The sequence below is a fragment of the Populus euphratica genome, unplaced genomic scaffold (assembly GCF_000495115.2).
Source record: "Populus euphratica unplaced genomic scaffold, PopEup_1.0 scaffold58.1, whole genome shotgun sequence".
NCBI classification, from domain to species: Eukaryota; Viridiplantae; Streptophyta; class Magnoliopsida; order Malpighiales; family Salicaceae; genus Populus; species Populus euphratica.
Genome location: NW_011499864.1, coordinates 57,924 through 78,164, shown reverse-complemented (window position 1 = coordinate 78,164; position 20,241 = coordinate 57,924). Strand labels below are relative to the sequence as shown.

The following is a 20,241-nucleotide window of genomic DNA, read 5'->3' as shown; positions in this document are numbered from 1 at the left end:
GGGGGGGGGGGGGGTTTACACTTCACAACGCAGTTCCTCCGAGAAAGATGATCACAAGGAAAATTCCACGGTATGCCTACTCCTTGTTTTCTATGTTTATCTTATCCAGTGAGAAAACAATGATTGTGTCTGATTCAGCACACAGGATATGGTATGGGAGTCGGGACATGAAATGCAACCACAGCCTGGTGTCATTTGATTGAATGAACCTATTTGTGTAGTTGTGTATTGCTTGCTCGTATCAAGGAGCTTACCTTACTCTTTTCTTGCTCTTTGTTCATTTTACAGGGTTTCGGAAGACATGCCCTACATGACATCTTAAATGAATTTCAGGAGGGTCACAGCCACATTGCTGCTGTATATGAAGATTTGAATGCAGATAAAGAGACACAAAAGAATGAATTTAAGGACAGCTGTAGGGAGAGAGGCAAAACTGAAAAATCTCAAAGGAAAGGTGAGAGCTAGGAAACTACGAGAGAAGGCGGCTGTCAATGATTTATACCTCTTTAACAGCAATATCTTCCCTTCCTTTTTTTATTGATGAAAACTTGTCATTTACCACTGATAATACCTCATGTACTGCTTCACTTGATTCTATGACGATTCATGCTTCATGATGAATTAATCATCCCTCACTTCTATAGGATGCCTGGTTTGTTTCATTGAAATAACCTTATGATTGATAACTGCCAGATAATAGTGTGGTTGGCTCTACTTCTGCTATCCAATAAGAACGCTGCTTTGGATTCACATGATAATCAGTCTTCTGCTACGAATGATGTAGGTCAGCAGATTAAGAAGAGTCCACCATCTACTCCTGCCTTCAAGAAGCGACACAAAGTTCGTTCGTTTTGCATTTTGGACATTGAGGAGTCTCCTATTCCAGAGTTCCCATCAAATGAAGAAGTTGTTGGTATAATTACAGTGGAGGATGTCATCAAAGAACTCTAGGCGCAGATTCAATTGCTATTTGATGGCATATTATGGCCAGACGAGAACTGTGATCAAACTTCAGGGGATTTGGACCCGCCAATGCCAAGCCCCCTGTTTACGGATCCTTGTACAAATCTTCCTTGTATTTATGAGATGATAGTGATCCTCACAGTGGAATTTCATCGCCTATGACAAGCTACTTCCAGACTCTACTGAACAATGCAGAGACAACGTCCATAAGCAAAATTTGAGACTGTTGCATATAGTTGTACTTTCAAATATCTGACACAAGTAACTGAAACTGCTTATATGAAATTATCATTCCCCAGGAAGCTGAGGCTGCTAAATAGGTCTTCAACTTTATCATGACAATCTCAATCTGCAAACGTTTTCTTGTGTCAAGAGGGGATATTGGGTGAAACTGATGAGTATGTCAATATCCACAACAGTTGAGGTGATCGAGTTTCTCTCCTTTTACTTGCTTCCGTTGCATCCATATATGAAATCTGCGGAGTAAAGGAATTTCTCCCTCTGACAGGACGAAGGCTCTTTATCTCATTTTAGATCGGTTTGTAAAAGATGAATTGGAACACCTTTGGCATCATCCATTTTGTTTCGAGCAAATTGAAGGAATGTCTTGATTTCTTGATTCACTGCACTATCCTTTAGTCACGATGGAGTCATCAACCAAGTAGCAATATCCCACATGAAATCCAAAGATGACTACTCTTTACGTTTTCGGGATGCAGGATCAAGATCAATATGCATGCGTCTCAAAACAAGGCTCCCCAGCCAACGGCAGAGCCTCCGCCAACGACGCCACTGTCACAGGCACCGCATCCCCAACATCTCTGGTGTCCACAGGTCCAACACCAACCCTTTCCATCTCGAGTGGCGCTTCCTTAACCAGCTCACCAACCACGACCACCTAGAGATTTGTAGTTGTCTTCGTTGATATATTAACATCAGAACAGAGATCAATCAAGATCCAAGGATATATTTAGGGATCAACTACCTACCTTGGAAGACATCAGAGGTCGACCTGCTGTAAGCAACCACAAAGATACATTTGCACAGCTGCTCCTTGTTCCATGAGCTTTATTGCATAACAGGATTCTTGTGCTCGAGATCAGAAAGTAATGTAAGAAACATCTACCAAAACATTGTCTCTAGTTTTCAAAGAATTCGGAATTTAATGTGCATCTCCAAATTCTGGCAAATACAATTTAACTCAACTGGGCTGGATGAACCTCCAAGCTTGCAATCCTGGGCTGAGCCACTGGTCAACCCATCATATGCTAGTGCGTTTGAAGCACCTACCAAAACATTGTCTCCATATGCCATCATATGCTAGTTTGGGCTTTTGTGACGCGTTTGTTTGTGAGTGCGTTTACAACCAGGCAGCAGCCAATAAGGAAAAAGTCAGAGTAGCAGGTGAGACAGCTGGCTGTATGGTTTCCTTTGACACCGCTGTCTGCATTTTTTTTACAGATATACTTATCCATCTGATTCTGACCTTAACACATGCCACCTGATTCTCCTAGGAGACTCTGCCCCTCTCCATACGTTGTCTTCCCCCGTTTTTATTTGCGAGAGTTCTTCCTTGTTGTTAACGGCATTGTCTCCTTCAATGTACTAATTATTTTAGTTATTTTTTAAATTATTTTTATTAAATATATTAAAATAATATTTTTATTTTTAAAAAATTATTTTTATATTGACATATTAAAATAATTTAAAAATAAAAAAATTAATTTCAAATAAAAAAAATTTAAATTTTTTTAAAAATATTTTTAAAACACAAAAACAAACTATATTAATATTAATATATATAGTTTGCTTTTATACACCAATACAGACCATAGTTTTTTTAAAATTCACTCCAAGAGTTAATCGGATAGTATCATATTTTGACCAGGTGAGCTTCAAATTAATTAAGCTATTATATTAACTTAGATTTAATCCAATTAATTAAGTTTTTTTGTTTATATTTTAAAAATGTAATTCAAACTCTTCCAAATTTATTAATTTCAAGAATGTGATTTAATGAATAAGGAGTTGTGTTTTTATTTATTTATAGGATTTAAAATTTAAAATTAATATTTTTTAAATATAATGCATTATTAAAATCATTTAAAAAAAATACTTGGATATAATATTTTTTATTTTGAATTAGGGAGAGAAAACTTTTTATTAGGTATTTTTTAATAAATAATAGCAGTTCAAATCCATGTTTTTATACTATATGATTTGTTCATAATCTAGTTTGAATTGGTTTTAAATTGAATTGATTAATAGCTTATATGCAATTTGATCAAATCCTTAATTTGTTGAAATAAATAAATCCTTATAATAGATATATCTAGTTAAACCTCATCATTAACTCTTTACTAAGCTATCTATCCACTTCAAACTTGCTTAGTTTAGAAGATTAATCATTTTTTTAATTTTTCTTTAATTTTCAACTTGTTGTGACTAATCATCTAATTTTAGAATTTAGATCCTCTCTACAAATCCAATCCCCACAGATTCGACACCATGACTTCTACTGGGAACAGACCCCTCTTTTAAGTCCTTCAATTTTTTCCCCTTTTCATGCTTCGGTGTTAGATTTTCTTCTGTACTTAACAAGCCATAGCAGCTGCTAGCTAGCTACAGGGGCAGTGCAGAGATGACCATAGCTAGGCTTGCTCGTCAGGCAAAAAGGCCACATGGGTTTTGTGTAAAGATGACGGCAGTGGCGATAATGGGGTTTTGCTTTATATTCGTTTGGTCTGTGTTTTCGTCTTCTTCAACCTCAGCAACCACTCAAAGGGCGAGCTTTGATGATATTGCTGAACCAGTTGCGGGAAACACCAGGGTAAGCAGACCTCATTCTCCGTCTAAAGAGAGAGAGAAAGAAAAACATGAACCAAGTAGAGTAAATGAGAAGCAAAATGGTGAATCTGATTTGGATTTGAAGAAAGATGAGAAAAAGATTAATGGGTCTGTTTCTTTGGTTGTTAATGAGCATGAATCTAGGAGAAAGTATAAAAAGGAAGAAGCTTCACTTGAGAGAAAAGAGAAAGATGATGGTACTAAGAAGTTGCCTAATGAGGAGGAGAAAGATAATCAAGGGCAAGAGGAATCAGGGGATGAAGAATCAGAAAAGGAAGAGGAGGAAGGTGAAGTGGTGGATGGTAAGAAAGAGGCGAATGATGGTGAAAATACTGAAGGGAATGGTGATATTCAAGGAGATGGTGATTTGATTCAAAACGCTGATCAAGAATCTGTGGAGGAAGTGGAACATGAGAGTGCTGGATCGAAAAGCACAGGGAAGAAGAGGAAAATAAAGGGTCCTGTGTTTGATCCAAACGCACATTACAGTTGGAGGTTATGTAGTACAAGAAGCAAGCATAATTATATGCCTTGCATTGACATTGAGAGTGGCACTGGAAGGTTGCAAAGTTATAGGCATACTGAGAGAAGTTGCCCGAAAACACCTCCAATGTGTCTTGTTCCACTCCCTCATGAGGGTTATGGAACCCCGGTCCATTGGCCTGAAAGCAAATTGAAGGTATATGAACGGGTTCTGTTTCCTCTTTGAATTTTAGAAAGCGGAAGGATAAGGTCTGCTTGATGTTCTCATGTGCTTGTTTCTGTTATTTGTTTGCAGGTATTGTATAGCAATGTGGCACATCCAAAACTTGCTGCCTTTATTAAGAAAAATAGTTGGCTGGTGCAGTCTGGAGAATATCTTACCTTTCCTCAAAACCAGTCTGAATTCAAGGGTGGAGTTCAGCATTACCTCGACTCCATTGAAGAGGTGAGATTTTTTTATTTTTTATTTTCTGTTTGCAGCTGAGCAGCACCAGTACGCATGTCTCTTAAGTTGCAACTAGCCAGCTAATCTCTATTATGGATTTGGTTTTGATAGATGGTGCCTGACATTGAGTGGGGAAAGAATATTCGTGTAGTGTTGGATATTGGATGTACAGATTCAAGCTTCGCAGCATCTCTCTTTGATAAGGAGGTGTTAACATTATCACTTGGGCTGAAGGATGATCTAGTTGACCTTGCTCAGGTTGCCCTCGAGCGGGGTTTTCCTACAATAGTCAGCCCTTTTGGGAGTAGAAGGCTTCATTTCCCTAGTGGTGTTTTTGATGCTATTCACTGTAGTGGGTGCAGCATTCCTTGGCATTCCAATGGTTTGCAATTTCTTATCCCTTTTTTTCACTTCTTGCATTATTTTCCTTTCCTTAGACCTTGATTTCTTTTTTCCTGTTTCTTCTCTCCTCTTTTAATTTTGCTGTTAACATCATGGTGCTTTTTCCAATTTTCAGGGGGCAAACTTCTCCTTGAGATGAATAGGATTTTAAGACCTGGTGGATACTTTATTTTGTCGACTAAACATGACAATATTGAAGAGGAAGAAGGTTTGATCCCATATGCTTTCAAAACTTTCTTTGTCTACCATGATGCGGAGCAAATCAAACTGTCAAAGAAGTTTAATACTTTTATTTGTATCATCCCTCTAGTCAATGAGTTTATTGAGGTATATTTTACTTTTGGGCCATCAAACAGGTGAACTGGTCTACTTAGTATCTTAAGGTATATTTTCCTCATAGGCAGTTGATGTAGCATGTGCAGAAATGTATCACAAAAAGGCTGCGACCATTGCAGATTCAGAAACTTTATCAACCAATTTTTCCTACATATAACTTCCAAAATTGAGTCGGGTTTTTGGTTAGACTTCAGGATGCAGTCAAACCAGTTGCTTGCTTTCTGTTACCTGGAGAAGCAGTCATTTGCCCATATTTTCTTTCATTGTTTTATTGTCACATGTGTGAAACATTTATTCTGTTGCTTGCTGCATTAGTCATCGAAGCTTATTTACTTCCATCATACAATTCTTTTCCTTCCAGCTATGACCAAATTGACAGCATCTGTCTGTTGGAACATTCTGGCTCATAAAACTGATGAAGTTGGTGAAGTGGGTGTCAAAATATATCAAAAGCCCGAGTCAAATCATATATATGGTTTGAGGAGACGGAAAAATCCACCTCTGTGCAAGGAAAATGAAAATCCTGATGCAGCCTGGTAAGCCTAGGCTATTTTGTTTTGATGATGTATCTTCATGTTTTAGTATGACTGTAATATCAATATTCATGTTCCTTAAGAGGATGAAACTTCAATTCCTGTCCCATGTTATCAAACTCCAGTGCCCTTTAACTTGGTGACTGCAACTTCCTTTTTCAGGTATGTTCCTATGAAGACTTGCTTACACCCTGTTCCATCTGCAATCGAACAACACGGCACAGAGTGGCCTGAGGAATGGCCTAAGAGGCTTGAAACTTATCCTGACTGGATGAACAATAAAGAAAAGCTGATTGCTGATACCAACCACTGGAAAGCTATTGTTGAGAAGTCTTATCTCACGGGAATGGGAATTGACTGGTCAAATATCCGGAACATTATGGACATGAAAGCCATCAATGGAGGGTATGCTAACTGAACAATTTCAATTTCTTTTTGAAAGTTGCAGTCTCTTGTTTAAACAATTCACGAGGTGATGTGGTTAAAGCCCTTACATAAATTCTACCAGCACTTTCTACTTGCGTAAACAGTTTAAAACTTTTTATTAAAAAGTTGCAGTAATCTTCATCTGGAAATTCAGATTTGCTGCTGCTCTTGCACAACACAAGGTATGGGTGATGAATGTGGTTCCCGTCCATGCACCAGACACACTTCCTATCCTATACGAACGTGGGCTAATTGGTGTCTATCATGACTGGTGCGAGTCCTTTGGTACATATCCAAGATCATATGATCTCTTACATGCCGATCATCTATTTTCACGGCTCAAGAACAGGTCCAACTTACTTCTCCAGTTCTGCCTTGTCCATACCTACCACCTAATCGTTATTCTTTGCACATAGAACTTTGCTGTGCTCTTATCACTCATAGAGCCCACCTCACCAGGTTACTAAACTAGCATTTTGTTGCTTCGGTCTTCAGTGCAATATGCCAACGTGATTTCTTTAGAGTTTCTAGCAAGCGAGTCCAAGGGCTTTTAGTTCAGGAATCTATCCCATTTGAACCATGAAGTTTGTTTCTTTGTATGCATCAGAATGCTGTGTTTAGTTAGAGAATATAGTTTTGATCACTCATCCAATGTTAAATGTAACTTCAGGTGTAAACAGCCTGCATCCATTGTCGTTGAGATGGATCGAATGTTACGACCAGGCGGTTGGGCAGTTGTACGAGATAAGGTTGAGATACTAGATCCACTAGAGGGAATACTGAGAAGTTTGCATTGGGAGATTCGCATGACATATGCTCAGGATAAAGAGGGCATACTGTGTGCACAAAAAACCATGTGGCGCCCTTAAAACTCACCTCATGAATATGTACAGTGAGTGGTTGCGAGATGAAAGTAAAAATAGATGGAAGGCAAATTTTTTTTAGCTTCTGCCTTCGACACTGAATGTTCATTTACTGTGAAATATATGCCCAATCACTCATTTTTACCTCATCTACCGATTGAGAATTTACCTTTTACATTGGTTTTCGTGACATATATTCAATCTGCACTTTTTCTCTATTTTTCCCGTTATTTTTGTATCCGTGTTAGTGTGAAAGGTAGGTCAGGCTTCCTCAAGTTGTTCAAGAATAGTTGTGTTGAGCTCTCTGTAAGTCCAGTTGTATGTTCTTTCTTTTATCAAAGTCGATATGCATTGATGGTCAGATGTTATGTCGATAGAAAGTGGAAGCCAAGCTTCATATCCGGTGGACAGGGGTGAAGCTACATTCATGGGGGCATGGCGCCCGCTCCAATTTCTGAAATATTTTAAATTTATTTTTTGAAAATCATAACTAGCAATCTCGTTTTAATATATATATATATATATAATCAACTACAACTGCTAGTATATATATATATATATATATATTCAACTACAACTGCTAAAGCTATTGTAATGTCAAGTATACTAAACTCGTGATACTTTAATTATCTTGAGATGTAAGAGATGAGAATAAAAGGGAAATGTGCTCTTGTGTCTTCAGATTTATTTCAAAATTGTTTTAAAGACTGAATAATTCTTGTTATATCTATTATTTCAACGCTAGTCAAACACTATGGTTTCATCCATAGATAGTTTCGCGAGCAAAAATCATGGGCCCATTAAAATTCCCATGGGCTTAAAGGCTGACAAAATATGGGTCATAACTCAGAACGGCGTCAGCCCATCGTCTCTGCTTGAAAAAACGGCCGTCTTCTTCTTCCTCGCCAGTCTTTACCTCCCAGACTGTGACTTCAAATCAAACAATGAATAGGAAAAACACTAGCGCCACTCTCTTCAACAATCCCTCACTTCCCCTAAAAGTAAGTAAATAACCATCATGTCCCTAACCTCCACTCCCGCTCGCTTAACTCTCCTTGCTCTCCTCTCCGCCACCACAATCTACTGCTTCTGCAAATCTCGCCGCCTCAAAAAAATCTCCCTAAAGCCTAACCCTAACCCTAACAAACCCAAACTCTTCTTCATCTCCCAAACTGGCACTTCCAAAACCCTAGCTCATCGTCTCCACAATCTCCTAGCCTCAAACAATCTCCATTTTGACCTCATCGACCCTCAGAATTACGAGCCTGAGGACCTCTTCAAAGAAAAATTGGTCATAATCATCGCTTCCACTTGGGAAGATGGTAAACCGCCTCAAAATGCCAAATTCTTCGCGAATTGGCTTGCTGAAAGCGCTGACGACTTTCGTGTCGGTTCGTTGATGCTCTCGGAATGCAAGTTCGCGGTTTTTGGTGTTGGAAGTAGAGCTTTTGGCGAGACATTTAATGCCGTGGCTAAAGATTTTTCGCGGCGGTTGAGGGATTTGGGAGCGAAGGAGGTTGTGGGAGTTGGGGAGGGTGATGTGGATGGTGGTGAATTGGATGGGGTTTTTGAGGAGTGGAGTGGGAGATTAGCTAGGGTTTTGAAAGGAGAGAGTGTGGAGAATGGAGAGGTTTGTGGAAATGGACTGGTTGTTATTGATGAGAGCGATGACGATGAGGACGATGGTGGGGTGGAGTCGGACATTATTGATCTTGAAGATATTGCGGGTAAAGGGCCGTCAAGGAGGTCAATTGTCGTGGATCAAAGTAATGGGAAATTAAATGGAGAGAATGGGAAATTGAATGGTCAAAAAGAAATGGTGACTCCGGTGATCAGAGCAAGCTTAGAAAAGCAGGTATAAAATCAAACAACATTTCTAGTTATGAATTCTTCACGCAGCCGTGTTTTTGCTTAGTGTGAAATTTTTGGTTTCCTAATTTCAGTTTCGGTATTGAATTTGCAGGGATACAAAATCATTGGTTCGCATAGTGGTGTTAAGATTTGTAGATGGACCAAATCACAGCTTAGAGGGCGAGGAGGATGCTACAAGCACTCTTTTTATGGAATCGAAAGTCATAGGTGATTGATTTGTTATTGTTTTATGTATGTTTTATTCTCTGTTTTGTGATTTGTATTCTCTTGTTTGGGTTTTGAATTGTTGAACTTCTTTCTTTATAAGAGATTGGAAACATGCTCGAAATGATTTGATTGAATAGTGGACCATATTCTACCAGTAAAGATTTGTTTGCTGTGGTCCAAGTGTCATATGCTCATATAGATTTTTCCCGATCATCTCTAGTTTGTAAAGTTGAATTTATAGTATGGTTTATATTTCTTTATTTCTTGGTTATAATTTTTGCCTTCCCTGGGAGTCGTGATTTTTAAACTGGAATGAGCAGGTGCATGGAGACAACTCCTAGTTTGGCATGCGCCAACAAATGTGTTTTCTGTTGGAGACATCACACAAATCCTGTGGGAAAGAGTTGGCAGTGGAAAATGGATGATCCTCTGGAGATTGTGAATTCTGCCATTGATCTGCATACAAAGATGATTAAGCAAATGAAAGGAGTTCCTGGTAATCTGTCCTCGTGTCAGTGTTGTTGGGGAAGGTCCTATAGAATTATGAACTTTTGTATGTGTATATTCATGCGGTAGATATGCATTCTGCTCCTAATGCGAGATGATAAGTCTTAAAACTATCATGCTGTCATGACATAATGTTGTCCAATCTGAGTCACTCACGGCATTTAATGGGGGCAACCACCTGACCCTATTAAACTCAGGCCTATTTTGGGATTCATCCTTGAATGCAATTAGTTAGCCCAGGTCAGAAATTTGGGGGTGAGAACTCTAGTAGATTTATATGATTTCACTAGCCTATAGCAGAGGGGTTTCTGTGTTTGAGGGGTGTGGTGAGGCAATACTTTTGGATGTGTACATAACCTGAATCATTTACTTAAGTCTAGAAGTTCCTGGACATGAGTATCTTTGCATGATTTTTAATAAATAATTTCTATTTTGAAACCTCAAGCATCCAATTGCTTGAAGAACATAAGTTATCCTATTGACAAATTGATCTTCTTATGGAAAGTGCTTTGAACTGTGATATATTTTTTGTAGAAATATAATTTGGGATGAATTTTATTATTTTTTCAAACCTTTTCCTTTCTGCTATACTGGATCATCCACTGCATTTACTAGCACATTGTATTCCTGCAGGTGTTACTCTTGAGCGATTGAATGAAGGTCTCTCTCCCAGGCATTGTGCTTTATCACTTGTTGGTGAACCTATTATGTATCCGGAGATTAATACACTAGTGGATGAGCTGCACCGAAGGCAGATATCCACGTTTCTAGTAACAAATGCACAGTTCCCTGAGAAGATTCAAATGCTGAAGCCTGTAACCCAGGTATGAAGGCTCATCCTGTTTAGCTTTCTGTTGAAATAGAATCTGGTTTCTAAAGATTGATGTACTCTTGCTGATGGAGCAAAACTATTTGATATAATTGATGCATGCAGTTATATGTCAGTGTAGATGCTGCAACAAAGGAAAGCCTGAAGGCAATTGATAGACCACTTTTTGGTGATTTTTGGGAGCGATTTATTGTAAGTTCCTTTCTAGCCAAACAATCTGTTGCTTTGTAATCTAAGCCTTGTCCGTGATGAATGGATTGGAGATCTTTATGTCTGCATTATAGCCTCTTGTTTTTTTTTTTCTTGTGCCTACATGGAGAGCTAAATGCTCCCTATTGTTTTTGAGGGCCTAAATTTGCTTTGCCTTTACCTAATAATGCTTTTGGCTTTTCATTGGCATGGAAGCGTGTTTGGAACCCATCAGATCATGGGTCCCCTCTCCTGTATCCTATGGACGAGATGTATGATCATGCAACAGTATTCATGCTAGCACTTAAATTTTTTACTAATTTTTCATGCTTCTTGTAACGTATGGAAATTCCTTTGCAGGATTCTTTGAAATCCCTCAATGAGAAGCAACAACGGACTGTTTATCGTCTGACACTGGTTAAAGGGTGGAACACAGAGGATGTAGATGCTTATTTTAACCTCTTTAGCGTCGGACAGCCTGATTTCATTGAAATCAAAGGCGTTACCTACTGTGGATCGTAAGCTGTTTAACCTATCATGTTTTGCACTTTAGCAATGCTGTGATTGATAATCTTGTTTTCCCATACAGGTCTGCCACATCAAAGTTGACAATGGAGAATGTGCCTTGGCATTCTGATGTGAAAGCTTTCTCAGAGGCCTTGGCTTTTAAAAGCAAAGGGGAATATGAGGTTGCTTGTGAGCATGTCCATTCATGTTGTGTCCTTTTGGCAAAAACTGAGAAGTTCAAAGTTGATGGCCAATGGTTCACTTGGATAGATTATGACAAGTTCCATGATCTGGTTGTTAACAGCGCACCAATATCATTCTATTGGAAGTACTTTTCAATAATTAAGACTCGCTAACCAATTATTTTCTCATGAAAATGCAGGTTGCTTCTGGTAAACCTTTCGATAGCAAGGACTACATGGCTGCCACACCATCTTGGGCTGTTTATGGAGCTGAAGAAGGTGGATTTGATCCGGATCAATCTCGGTATAGGAAAGAGAGACATCATAAAACCAACCACTGATCAACCAGGTTAGAGATCAGAAACAGCATTGAAATAAAAAATTCAGACACATAGAATGATTGCCTAAAACATTAAATGAAATTACTGTCATGCTATTGTGTCTGCAATGATGTGTTTCGTTATCCAAAATTGATCTTTTGTCGTTAATTATTAGGTGATGGTGTTTTGTACACTTGTAAAAACAGTTTTGCATTCCCTGGCTATAGATAGGGAAAGGGTGAGAGTCTATTACACATGTATCAAAAGTTTTGTTTTTTAGAAAGAGAAGGCTGAGTTATGGCAAAGCAATAGATATAGAGAGATTCTCTACTCCCTCAATTTTAAACATCTTCACCAATTCCATTGAAAATGCTGTATCATACGTTTGTTTTGTTCTATGTTTGTTGAAGTGGGCACCAACACCAGTCGCGAGTTGTTTCTTCTTACATTTACACTGCCTTAGTGCACTCACCCGTCAGCGCACTCACCATCCACCTGACATTACATCGCTGTCATGCATGGGGAAAATTTGACTTGAAGACGACTGTGCATGCACGTTGAAGAATTTCGTGACTTTTAAGTTGGGCAATTCCTCGTATCTACTAAAGCAATTTTATTTTTTTCAACTTTTTTCTTGCATTCTGCCACCAAAAATGCTCGCCTCAGTTTTTACCTTGTTGTTCATGGGTTCCCCGGCCCGTTAGAGTCAGTGATGGAGAAAGAAAGATTTTAGATTATATCATTGCCTGCATTTGTAGGAAGTGGTTCCTAACCACGTGAAGTTCAACAACATGATTTTATTATCCAACTATCCTTCTCTCAAAAACTAATTTAATATAAAAACTGAAGTAGGTTCTAAAATATGATTTTAGATTATATCATTGCCAGCATTTATATTTTTTGAGCTTGAAACTTTTAATCTAAAAAATTTAATAATCTAACTTGTTAAATGAAATTTTAAGATATAATTTATATTATTTTTTAATATTTTTTATTTGAAAAAAAAATCTAAACAGCCCCCTCGGTGAGACAACTGCACAAGTGAGCTGTCTATCTTGGACGTGCTTGCATTGTTGACCGCGCATTGGAGGAGCCAACACGGTGGCCTGCTGTTTTTCGCAAAGGATTTAAATACATGACATGATATTTTAAGTAATATAATGGTCTTATTGCCATGATTTACTGAGAATTAGCCTTATATCACTATGTTTTTCATTGGTGCAAGAACCACTTATAATTAAAAGAAGGCATGTGGTTTTGAAAAGAAAAAAAAAATCAAATTAGGTTTTATCTAAGTTTAGATAGGAACATGAGGTCATGGGTTGATTTGCTTTGCTGGCCTACTGATGTTAATTTCCACTTGATTCAACTTAAAAAATCCAGCGTGGGTCAAGTATTGAGGTGGCCGGTGGATCTGCGGGACCGAGCCAGTTTCTCTATGAGAAGAGGCACTGTGATTAACAAGCCCCCAATCAAACAGTAGCTTGTCTAGATTTTTCAGGTGGGACAACAACTTGCAGGCTTTGGCCCTCTGGCTGATACGGACTGGTCCCATCGCGTGTTAAGTCACCATCCTATCTCTGGCTCGTAAGAAGGCATCTCGTCCCTTCTCTTCCTCTCTCTTTATACTAATGGTTCTATTGTTTTTCTTTTCTTTTCTTTTCTTTTACTTGGTGCTCACAGCCCTCGAATTAGATTTCCAATAATGTAAGGATTTTGTTACTAGACCTGTTTTTTTTTTTTTTGAATTACAACCCAGGATTTCAAAATCCGTAATTGTTATTTGGTTTTCGAAACAGCATTATGATGGTTGTTAGATTATTTAAAACATTTAGATGAAGTATTTTATTTAGTTGATAGTTTTTGATGAATTAGTGGCATGGTTGAGATAAAATAAAATAAAAATTAAGATTTTCTTTTATTAATTTTAAGTGATTCGGTTGAAAATGCGTGGAAGAGTGAAAGAAATTTGGACGCAATTTGTCCCTGTTCCTTGTGCCTAAATTTGCAGCCTCCTCTCTTGTGTTTTTTATTTTCTTTTGATCTTGTCGCATTGGGCCATGACTAACAACTACTGTCTTCTGCTACACTCGAAACGTTCCCTTTGGCTTTTGCCCCTGTAGTTCTCTCCTCCTCCACCGCGCAACAAAGTATTGACTATCGATATCGGTGATTAGTTTTCCAATCGACTTCGCTGGGGTTCAAGGTTGTAAAACTTTTATTTTTTTAATTATAATAATAATTATTTTAAAAAATATTTTTTTATTTAAAAATATATTAAAATATTATTTTTATTTTAAAAAATTATTTTTAATATCAGCATATTAAAATTGTTTAAATTCATTAAAAATGATTTAAAACAAAAAAAATTCAAAAAAAATGTAAAATATTTTTTAAATACAAAAACAAATATTTTTTTAAATAGATTTTTTATTTTGACTAAGAAAAACCAATACTTGAATACTAAGCCTAGTATGATTGAAGTTGGGGTGTTCATTGAAAAAATCCTGAATTTTCTTTCAAATTTCATATATTTCACGAGAAACTAAAAGGAATATTTTTTCATCCATCATGCAAACCATCTCAAATAAACATGAATGATATGCAAAATCTTCTTGATGAATCAAGATTTTATCAAAATATTTTTATATATTTATCAAAAAATATTGGATCAGAAAAAATAAATAGGTATAATTTATACAAATATAACTATGATAGCTTGATTAACCCAAGAAAGCATGTACAAAATATATATAATAAATAGCTTAGAGTTAATCATTCAGATCATGACTCAATGTAGAAGATACTCTTTACAATTTTTAAAAGATCTGTATGTATTTAGTATAACAACTTAGAAGCAACTCTATTAAATGGTTTGGTGACATTTGTGCTAAGTTAATGATACACTTTAACACTAGCATGCTTGTCAATAAAAGCTACATAAAATTTTTTAGTGTTGTCCAACAAGACAGAGTTTACATAGGTATATTTAAAGAGATTCAATAGGAATATGCTCATGATAAAAAAAATTTATTTGAAATAATAGCTTAAAAGGTCTTAATAAAAGGAGTAAATGAACATTCCATCCGAAAAAAACTTCATATCTTACGAGATAGAAATTTATTCAAAAATTTATTCGAAGTAAGTAATTTATAAAAAATTAAATGTAAATTAAAAAAATTAGTTTGTTATAGCAAGGACCTCTTTGTTTTTATAAAAGCAATCAATGTGAATAACCTTTCAAGTGATAATTAAGGTATTTGAAGCAAATATTTTAATGTAACTTTTCATATATATTTTATTTTAATAATTTTTATTATATTTATCACTTAAATCATTTTAAAATATATAATCATCGATAAGAATACAAGTTTTTTAGATATAAATAATGTTTGATAAAAAAATAAATTTTAAATATGAATAATTTATTCATAATAACCTTTTATTTTCTTTATGTGACGACTAACGGCCTCTCGACTTATCGTATGAATGTGCAACTTTTCAGAATGAAAATAAACCTTATCTTTCCAGCAACATATGCTGCCCCGCTCTCCAAGTTTTCCAAATCCGTTTCGAAACCCAATCTTACAAATATAAAATATGGATGGTGGGTATTTGTAATATGATTGCAGGGGCGAGGGCGTGACGAACACGCGCTGCCTTAAACGAGTTGACACCCATTTGGATACGTGATTATTGAATAGTTCGAGGGTCTCGTCTCTTCGTAATAGCTGAGGCAACCCAGAACTGGCAACGAAAATTAGAGGGCTCTTATTGCTTTCAACACCATCCATCCACGGTGGGATATATCAATCACCACCGTTCAATAATTACTTTGCTGCTGCTGCTATCATTATTATTATTATTATTATTATTATACAAGCTAAAGACCTTATTATTATTATTAGTATTAGTGTTATGAGATAAGCTAAAGACCTCCCTTCAAACATACATGTTACAGCTACTACCTAATGAGAAAACCTATAAAAGTTTCCTCCCTACGGTCTGCCTTTTAAAAATACTTAATTTAAAAAAAACAAACATTGATTGTGTTTTTTTAAGTTTTGATTTGTTAATAGTAAAAACATAAAAGATTATTTTAATATAATTTTAACAATCTACACTCCTAGAAAATAGCTTATAATTATGAGTGAGTAGATAGTCACCCAAGCTCAGCAGATTAGGAGTATCTTATAATGGAAAGAAATATTGAAGGACGGTGGAAAATGAAAAATAAGCTAGAATGCTTAAACCTGATCTTAATAATTCATCATCAATCAAGCATCTCATCACAAATGGAGGATGATCAGTTGATAGGAACAATACATCAAAGCAGATGATAAGCCCTTTATACCTTTTTGTTCCATTAATTCAGAAGACAGAGTAAACGAATCGAGATAATCAAGAAGCTTCAACAAGAATAAGAGCAGCTTAATTAAGAATCCAACAACAAAAGTTCACCCCTCTTCCTACTTGTTCTTGTTCTTTTTTCGTTTTGATTTCTTAATCACAAGATGAAGCAATAAAGAGCAATTAATTATGTACCACCGCTAGCTAGCAACCTACCTGTTCAGCTGCTCTTTCTTGGTTTGCTTTTTCTCCTCCGGCTTCTTCTTGGAGGCTCCTTCCCTTCAGATTTTCCCTCTTCCTTCTTTTTGCCTCTCGTAGAAGACGATGGTCCCTCTGCTTCTACCTGTTGTTGTTGTTGTTGTGCTCCTTCTTCTTGGCTAGTTTTAATCTTCTTTGATAGACTCCCAATACCTTGTTCATGAGTCGCCTGTGCTCCTTCTGCTGTAGATTCTTCTTTTTTCACTACGCTTTCACTCTTTTCAATAATCTTGCGTGGTCTACCTCTCTTTCTAGGAGTTTGAGGCTGTTGCTGAGTACTCTCAGGATCTCCTGTGGATGAAGCTTCTGCTATTGCCACTGAAAGCTCCTTCGTTTTCTGAGGCTTCTTATTCTTACCCATCAAACTGATAATCTTTCTCTCTATCAATACTAATATTTTCCAATCTGAACAACAACACCCCTCCCTGCCCCAGATTTTTCTCTTAACGCCAAAAGAAATCAAACCACCATCCAGCTCTAATCAACCAAGCTTCAATACATGATACATCCCTGTCGTTGTGCTCTCTCTCTCTCTCTCTCTCTCTCTCTGAAAGATCAGCTGGACTGATATCTTTGACCACTATCCAGATTCTGGAAGCCAATCAATACCATCCCTCTCTTTCTATTAAATAAGGAGACTAAACTACGAGCTAGTAGCCAGTAGTAGCTGGCTAGCTAGCTAGCCAGTGGAAGTCATCTTTCCTCTTCTTTTGTTGTGTCAAATAGTAGCAACCCCATCCCTCTTGCTCTATATTTATGGATATATATGTAAGCTATTCTTTTGTTGCAGAAGAAAAGACAGGGTGGGGGAGATGGGTTCGAAAGGGGTGGTGGCGCTATATAGAGATAGAAACAAGTAAAGGGAACCTGCCTATTAAGGAGATGACTAAGACTAACCATTACCGCCAACCATGGTTTAGGGTTACGCGTACAAAAGACTCCCTAGCTTCTTTTATAGTATCTGTAAACAAGAGAAAAGGAAAAGGCAGGGGGGATTTTCTTTTATATATATATATGTTAGATTTTCTGTTTGTGGTTCTACTACTACAGTACTGTATGACTCGGTCAGAGAGACTCAGTGTCTCTGCCTGACGACCACTTGTGTTCTTCGCGAGTTTCGCGTCTTTAAGCCTTTGAGATGCTCTGCTTCCCTGCCGTTTCTATTCCCTTTAATTTATCAGCCATTTGAACGGGCTAACTGGTGTATTCTTAGCCCAATGAGGTTTTGTTTTACATTACAATTCAATTGTATTTTTTGAGTTTTAAATTATTATTTTTAAATCATCTTAATACATCAGTATAAAAAGTAAATTCTAAAATATTAAAAAAATTAATTTAATATATTTTAAAAAAATACTATTTTAAAAAAATAATTTTTATTACATTCCCAAACAACGAGCCATGCAAATTTTTTATATATTTATTAATATACATAATAGTTGATTAATTTTATCTACCACGTAGATCAAATTTTCAGTTTGCATTTCAGAGTATTTACAAAAATGAATCAGAGAAGTATTTAGCAAATTATCAGAAAAGAAATAGTTAAATTGTTTTTATCTACGCATCATTTGAGGAAAAAAAAAGACGAATTAATTATCCATCCATGCTAAAAATTGCCATCATCTAATAATACAAGGGCATTTACATCAAGATTGTCAAGAGGAAACTGCACAATACTCATAGAAATTCAGCCAAAACAGTACACGTGACACCAAAAAGAGCGTTCATACACGCGCGCGCAAACACGCCTAACGTAGATGATTCTTCAAATTTTAATTTCTCATCCTCTATCGACCTACCTAGGAGATTGGTTAGATGACCTTTTTATGGGTTCTCAGCATAAACTTGATCCATTTTAAGGATGTTGTCTCGATTCTGGATTGATGTCCACATCTCCATTCGCTTGCACTACACGATCGATTTGAATCTAATTACATATAAATACATAAGTGGGTGTAAATTCGATTGTTATATTCGTTCATGATTGATACTATATTATAGTTGTTTTTTATTTTAAAATATATTAAGATGATATATTTTATTTTTTTTAAATTTATCTTTTATACTATCACGTCAAAAAAAAATTGAAATTATAAAAAAAATTAATTTTTTAAAAAACACTTTCTTTGAAAAAAAAACTAAAAGAGTTGCTTCGTGTAGACTGCATCCTATTCATTCCTTTTAATTCATAGTATAATCACAAATTCACAAAACTAGTTTGCTTAATTAATTTGTTTACATAAACTTAATCCCACGACGTAATGCATCGGGCTCGTTCTAATTAGTTGTAACTCTAATTAATTAGAATAACGTTTATAGTAGAGCAATCAATTTAAATTACGTTGTTATTTTTAACCGTTTAAGTTATTAAATTATTTAAAATGTTTGTTTGGGAATGTGTAATAATACGTGTTTTTAAAATGAAAAAGGATAAATTTCCTTTAAGAATTTGTTTAAGAATGTGGATTTTTAAAAAGCATAATGAATTTAATTGTATTATTATTATTATTTTCAATTATACTAATTTACAAAATATTTTTACTGAATATGATATTTAAAAATAAATAAAAAAACTCAATTTTCTATGCCTCGAGTTCCTAGTGGTAAAACCTTACGTGCATGAAACTGTAAAAAGAAAAGAAAAAAAATCCAAATACTTGAGGTGGTACGGATAGTTAAAAAGAAAATTTTGTTTGACTCTTGCTAGAGGTCAACATTTTGGTTAAGCCGGCGACGACTTATCTTTACGTGGGTCCTACAAGAACCTTATGGATGGATGGATTGATTGACGTAATTTCTACGTGGGCCCGGTTTCCATCGTGGCCATTCAATCCTAATTTAAATCCCGGGAACACTTCCTTCCTCCACCCACCCCCCGCGTGAACCTGTGAGGTGGATTCATGAAGTTACGATGGAGCCGTGCATTTAGAATGCCACGTGGATCGAAACGTCTGGTGGTCGCATGTATGCATATGGGCTGTACAAAAAACCTGCTCTATCTCAAGTGAAGATAACTTAGCCGATATTGTGTACGGTCAAGATAAGAGGCAAGTGAATCCCCACGAGGCAAGAGGAGATGGGGTGCACAACCTATGTTCGTCATCATGCATCACCTCACCAGAGTCAGATCACAAATGACGTCGTTTCGAACGCGCTCTTCAAAAATTGGGCCGTTATCTGCTTGAGAATATTGGGCTTCTTTTGTTTCAACTCGAATGGAATGTTCATACCACACGAGGTAAGCAGAGGGCACCTCCTCCTCCTCCTCCTCCTCCTCCTCCTTCTTCTTCTTCTTTTTTTGGTAAATAACAAGGACCGAGCCCGCGCTAGTATAATAAAATATAAAGATTTGGATTGAATTTTTTTTTTTTCCAGCATGTTATTAAACTTAGTTTATTTAATAAATCTAATTCTAGTGACTTCACAAGTCAACTCATAACTCCATTTAACTTAAAAAATTGAACTTAAAGAATTTAAATCAATGTTATTTTAATTTTAATAAAATAAAATAAAAATGATATTGTTTTAATTAACCTAAAATAATTTATCCAATTTGTAGCTCAAGTTATTTACCAGTTAATATCGACATGATTCATCGTTCAAATAGTTGATTTGAATTCTAATGGTCAGGGTTGCATTTGAAGGTTATATTTTGTTAATTTAGCATTTATTTTCCTATACAGGAAAATGCGAGCCATTGATTTCAAAATGAATGATTC

The 20,241-nt window shown here is 36.2% G+C and overlaps 3 protein-coding genes across 6 annotated transcripts in view; all 3 read left to right on the top strand.

Moving 5' to 3' along the window:
• Positions 1 to 2,117, top strand: part of LOC105125608 (uncharacterized) — a 3,323-nt gene extending 1,206 nt beyond the window's left edge. The window contains exon 3 of the transcript XR_842270.1: positions 1,263 to 2,117. The gene's annotated coding sequence lies outside the window, so the exon portion shown is untranslated. The remainder of the gene's footprint in view (positions 1 to 1,262) is intronic.
• Positions 2,118 to 3,282: 1,165 nt separating this feature from the next.
• LOC105125607 (S-adenosyl-L-methionine-dependent methyltransferases superfamily protein) lies at positions 3,283 to 7,516 on the top strand. The gene is made up of 8 exons (XM_011026126.1): positions 3,283 to 4,489; positions 4,589 to 4,738; positions 4,850 to 5,120; positions 5,256 to 5,348; positions 5,838 to 6,012; positions 6,172 to 6,414; positions 6,590 to 6,784; positions 7,106 to 7,516. Exons 1-8 carry the CDS (start codon positions 3,605 to 3,607, stop codon positions 7,302 to 7,304), a joined length of 2,211 nt encoding a protein of 736 aa, XP_011024428.1. The 5' UTR covers positions 3,283 to 3,604; the 3' UTR covers positions 7,305 to 7,516.
• A 646-nt stretch (positions 7,517 to 8,162) lies between these two features.
• Positions 8,163 to 13,680, top strand: LOC105125606 (flavodoxin family protein / radical SAM domain-containing protein). Of its 4 annotated transcripts, none has more exons than XM_011026124.1 (9): positions 8,163 to 9,153; positions 9,262 to 9,377; positions 9,698 to 9,873; positions 10,518 to 10,708; positions 10,819 to 10,905; positions 11,263 to 11,420; positions 11,492 to 11,702; positions 11,792 to 11,940; positions 13,413 to 13,680. In XM_011026124.1, exons 1-8 carry the CDS (start codon positions 8,317 to 8,319, stop codon positions 11,930 to 11,932), a joined length of 1,917 nt encoding a protein of 638 aa, XP_011024426.1. In that variant the 5' UTR covers positions 8,163 to 8,316; the 3' UTR covers positions 11,933 to 11,940; positions 13,413 to 13,680. The 4 variants fall into 4 exon arrangements, with proteins under 4 accessions (XP_011024426.1, XP_011024427.1, XP_011024425.1 ...); XM_011026125.1 differs by having other exon boundaries at positions 13,404 to 13,680; XM_011026123.1 differs by lacking the exon at positions 13,413 to 13,680 and adding an exon at positions 12,468 to 12,726.
• Positions 13,681 to 20,241: the final 6,561 nt, after the last annotated feature.

Excerpts from the sequence above, each read along its gene's own strand:
- LOC105125607 (XM_011026126.1), top strand. The coding sequence starts at position 3,605 with ATGACCATAGCTAGGCTTGCTCGTCAGGCAAAAAGGCCACATGGGTTT. Across the intron at positions 5,349-5,837 it reads CAATATTGAAGAGGAAGAAG|CTATGACCAAATTGACAGCA; the intron begins GTTTGATCCCAT and ends TTTTCCTTCCAG. Across the intron at positions 6,013-6,171 it reads GAAAATCCTGATGCAGCCTG|GTATGTTCCTATGAAGACTT; the intron begins GTAAGCCTAGGC and ends TTCCTTTTTCAG.
- LOC105125606 (XM_011026124.1), top strand. The coding sequence starts at position 8,317 with ATGTCCCTAACCTCCACTCCCGCTCGCTTAACTCTCCTTGCTCTCCTC. Across the intron at positions 9,154-9,261 it reads GAGCAAGCTTAGAAAAGCAG|GGATACAAAATCATTGGTTC; the intron begins GTATAAAATCAA and ends TTGAATTTGCAG. Across the intron at positions 10,906-11,262 it reads ATTTTTGGGAGCGATTTATT|GATTCTTTGAAATCCCTCAA; the intron begins GTAAGTTCCTTT and ends ATTCCTTTGCAG.